General features: G+C 42.6%; 3 protein-coding genes across 3 annotated transcripts; 2 read left to right on the top strand and 1 right to left on the bottom strand.

Annotated features, from left to right (window-relative positions):
* The first annotated feature begins 231 nt into the window (after nt 1–231).
* Nucleotides 232–622, top strand: LOC144477683 (histone H2B). The gene has a single exon (XM_078195416.1). The coding sequence runs from the start codon at nt 251–253 to the stop codon at nt 620–622; it is 372 nt and encodes a 123-aa protein (XP_078051542.1). The 5' UTR covers nt 232–250.
* Nucleotides 623–1,695: 1,073 nt separating this feature from the next.
* Nucleotides 1,696–2,065, bottom strand: LOC144477684 (histone H4). The gene has a single exon (XM_078195417.1). It carries the CDS (start codon nt 2,035–2,037, stop codon nt 1,726–1,728), a length of 312 nt encoding a protein of 103 aa, XP_078051543.1. The 5' UTR covers nt 2,038–2,065; the 3' UTR covers nt 1,696–1,725.
* Nucleotides 2,066–2,236: 171 nt separating this feature from the next.
* LOC144477682 (histone H3) lies at nt 2,237–2,695 on the top strand. The gene has a single exon (XM_078195415.1). It carries the CDS (start codon nt 2,285–2,287, stop codon nt 2,693–2,695), a length of 411 nt encoding a protein of 136 aa, XP_078051541.1. The 5' UTR covers nt 2,237–2,284.

Below are 2,695 nucleotides of genomic sequence, written 5' to 3'. Positions count from 1 at the left end.
CCCCTAACAATGAGAAAATCACAGCCACAGTTTTACGTGGCCTCCCCGGTCGTTCAGTAAAAGCAGATGTCAGCATCGCTATGATAATGGCGGGAATGCAGACATATGGCCGCCAGCTTGAGCTCGCACGCGATTGGTGCGCCACTATTCCCTCTCAGTGATATAAATACAGGTCGCTACTGGTGCCGAACGCATTCCAGCTGCAGGTCTCTCAGAGTGAACGTTACGAGCTCTCGAAGAAACTTCAATCATGCCTCCTAAAGCGAGCGGAAAAGCTGTGAAGAAGGCTGGTAAGGCCCAGAAGAACATTAGCAAGACTGACAAAAAGAAGAAGAGGAGGAGGAAGGAAAGCTATGCAATCTACATTTACAAGGTGTTGAAGCAAGTGCACCCTGACACTGGAATCTCCAGTAAAGCCATGAGCATCATGAACAGTTTCGTTAATGATGTTTTTGAACGTATTGCTGCTGAAGCCTCTCGTCTGGCTCATTATAACAAGAGATCGACCATTACATCCCGGGAGATCCAAACCGCTGTCAGGCTCCTGTTACCTGGCGAATTAGCCAAGCACGCAGTCTCTGAAGGAACCAAGGCTGTTACCAAGTACACCAGCTCCAAGTAAACGCCTCTTCTACGTTGATAAAACGGCCCTTTTCAGGGCCAACAATTTTTTAAAATGCAGACATTGTTCCTATTCAACTAAATATTTTCATATAGCTATTCTCTATATTTGCTGTGACATAATTTTAAAATGATTTTGGATTCCTTTTAGTCATGATATGTGTTTAAAAGACTAAAAAATGTATGTAGTCCATAGCGTACGGGTTATAAATGCATAGAAACGAATACGAATTTGTTATACATAAATCTACTTCCTGTGTAGAGGAACGTGTATACGATTTAACCTTTTGTACAAGAAGTACGTGTGAATTTCTTGCAGACTAGTCGATAATGATAACCGTTTCAGAAAGTACAAGATAATTTGAAATTTACTAATCTAGTGGAAGGGTCAAATTTTAGGATATTTCATAGAGATTATATGTTTTGTATTCGCATTGATATTGTAATTTTTTTCCATCAGAGCAAAAATATATATATTTCATACACGGATTTCAATAATATTACGCTCCAAGCTTCACATTTTGCCATAGAAGTTAAGCATGTAAAGCGGTTAATTTCTGCGGTTCGAAGATCGATTATAGGGGTGACTTCAAAGGCGGAGGTTAGGTTCGTCCTTATGCTGCGTTTCGTTCTTTTTCGACAGCGAAATGCCACTAAGATCTAGGCTTACAAGAACAGTTTCAGAATTTAGAAACGTATATATGCGTTTCTATATCAATAATAATACAGAAACAATGCAAATGCGACCGACACTAAAATACTTTCATACCAACCGTTGACGCAACTACTCAGATTTGAAATTGGGAAAAATCTGAGATACATGTAATATGCTAAATTATATAAAAAAATGCTGATGATAAACCTACAACTAACAATTCAATTCTAAAACCAAATAATTAATCTATCGGAAAGCTAAATTCATTCTATAATTTTCATACAGCCTGAAATTCATGAAATATATATCTAAGAGGATTGAATAGTATATCAGGATTGAATAGTATATTAAAAATTGAATAACTGTCGAAATGGAGCGTTTTCATTGTTAAATATTTGGTGGCCCTGAAAAGGGCCGTTTTGATGAGTATGATGGTCGAAATAGAAAAATTAACCACCGAAACCGTAGAGGGTTCTTCCTTGACGCTTCAGAGCGTACACGACGTCCATTGCAGTCACAGTCTTCCTTTTAGCGTGCTCGGTATAGGTAACGGCGTCGCGAATAACGTTTTCAAGGAAAACCTTCAAAACACCGCGAGTTTCTTCATAGATCAAACCAGAAATACGTTTCACACCGCCACGACGAGCCAGACGACGAATGGCTGGTTTAGTGATACCTTGGATGTTATCACGCAAAACCTTTCTATGACGCTTTGCTCCTCCCTTTCCCAAACCCTTTCCTCCCTTTCCACGGCCAGTCATGATGATCGAATAAGATGTGATCTCTTCAACGTCCACAAGGGAACTCTGCTATTCGGCTCTACTCGTTTCATTTTATGCCTTCATGGCCGGTCTCCCCACCACTACGCACTCAGCCAATCAGCGTCGCGCTGCGGTAGACCGGAGCGCATAAAACTACGACTCCCAAGCGGCACTTACGCATTCGTTGTTGAGTCACGTATCTGGACGTACTTCAGTTCTTTGTGTTTTTGCAACCTTCGAAGACATAATGGCGCGTACCAAGCAGACCGCTCGTAAATCAACTGGTGGAAAGGCTCCACGTAAGCAGTTGGCAACAAAGGCCGCTCGTAAGAGTGCCCCAGCCACTGGTGGAGTAAAGAAGCCCCATCGCTACCGACCTGGAACGGTAGCTCTTCGTGAAATCAGGAGATACCAGAAGAGTACCGAGCTTCTTATCCGAAAGCTGCCGTTCCAGCGTCTGGTTCGTGAAATTGCTCAGGACTTCAAGACCGATCTGCGTTTCCAAAGCTCCGCTGTGATGGCTCTTCAGGAAGCCAGCGAAGCCTACCTTGTTGGTCTGTTCGAAGACACCAACCTTTGCGCCATCCACGCCAAGCGTGTCACCATCATGCCTAAAGACATCCAACTCGCTCGTCGTATTCGTGGAGAGAGAGCTTAA

Source organism: Augochlora pura, unplaced genomic scaffold, assembly GCF_028453695.1.
Source record: "Augochlora pura isolate Apur16 unplaced genomic scaffold, APUR_v2.2.1 APUR_unplaced_2923, whole genome shotgun sequence".
NCBI classification, from domain to species: domain Eukaryota; kingdom Metazoa; phylum Arthropoda; class Insecta; order Hymenoptera; family Halictidae; genus Augochlora; species Augochlora pura.
Note: the sequence above shows the minus strand (reverse complement) of the source record. Positions and strands in the feature narration are given on the sequence as shown.

What these genes read in the sequence shown, in the direction of transcription:
- LOC144477683 (XM_078195416.1), top strand. Translation starts at nt 251, where the DNA reads ATGCCTCCTAAAGCGAGCGGAAAAGCTGTGAAGAAGGCTGGTAAGGCC.
- LOC144477684 (XM_078195417.1), bottom strand. Translation starts at nt 2,037, where the DNA reads ATGACTGGCCGTGGAAAGGGAGGAAAGGGTTTGGGAAAGGGAGGAGCA.
- LOC144477682 (XM_078195415.1), top strand. Translation starts at nt 2,285, where the DNA reads ATGGCGCGTACCAAGCAGACCGCTCGTAAATCAACTGGTGGAAAGGCT.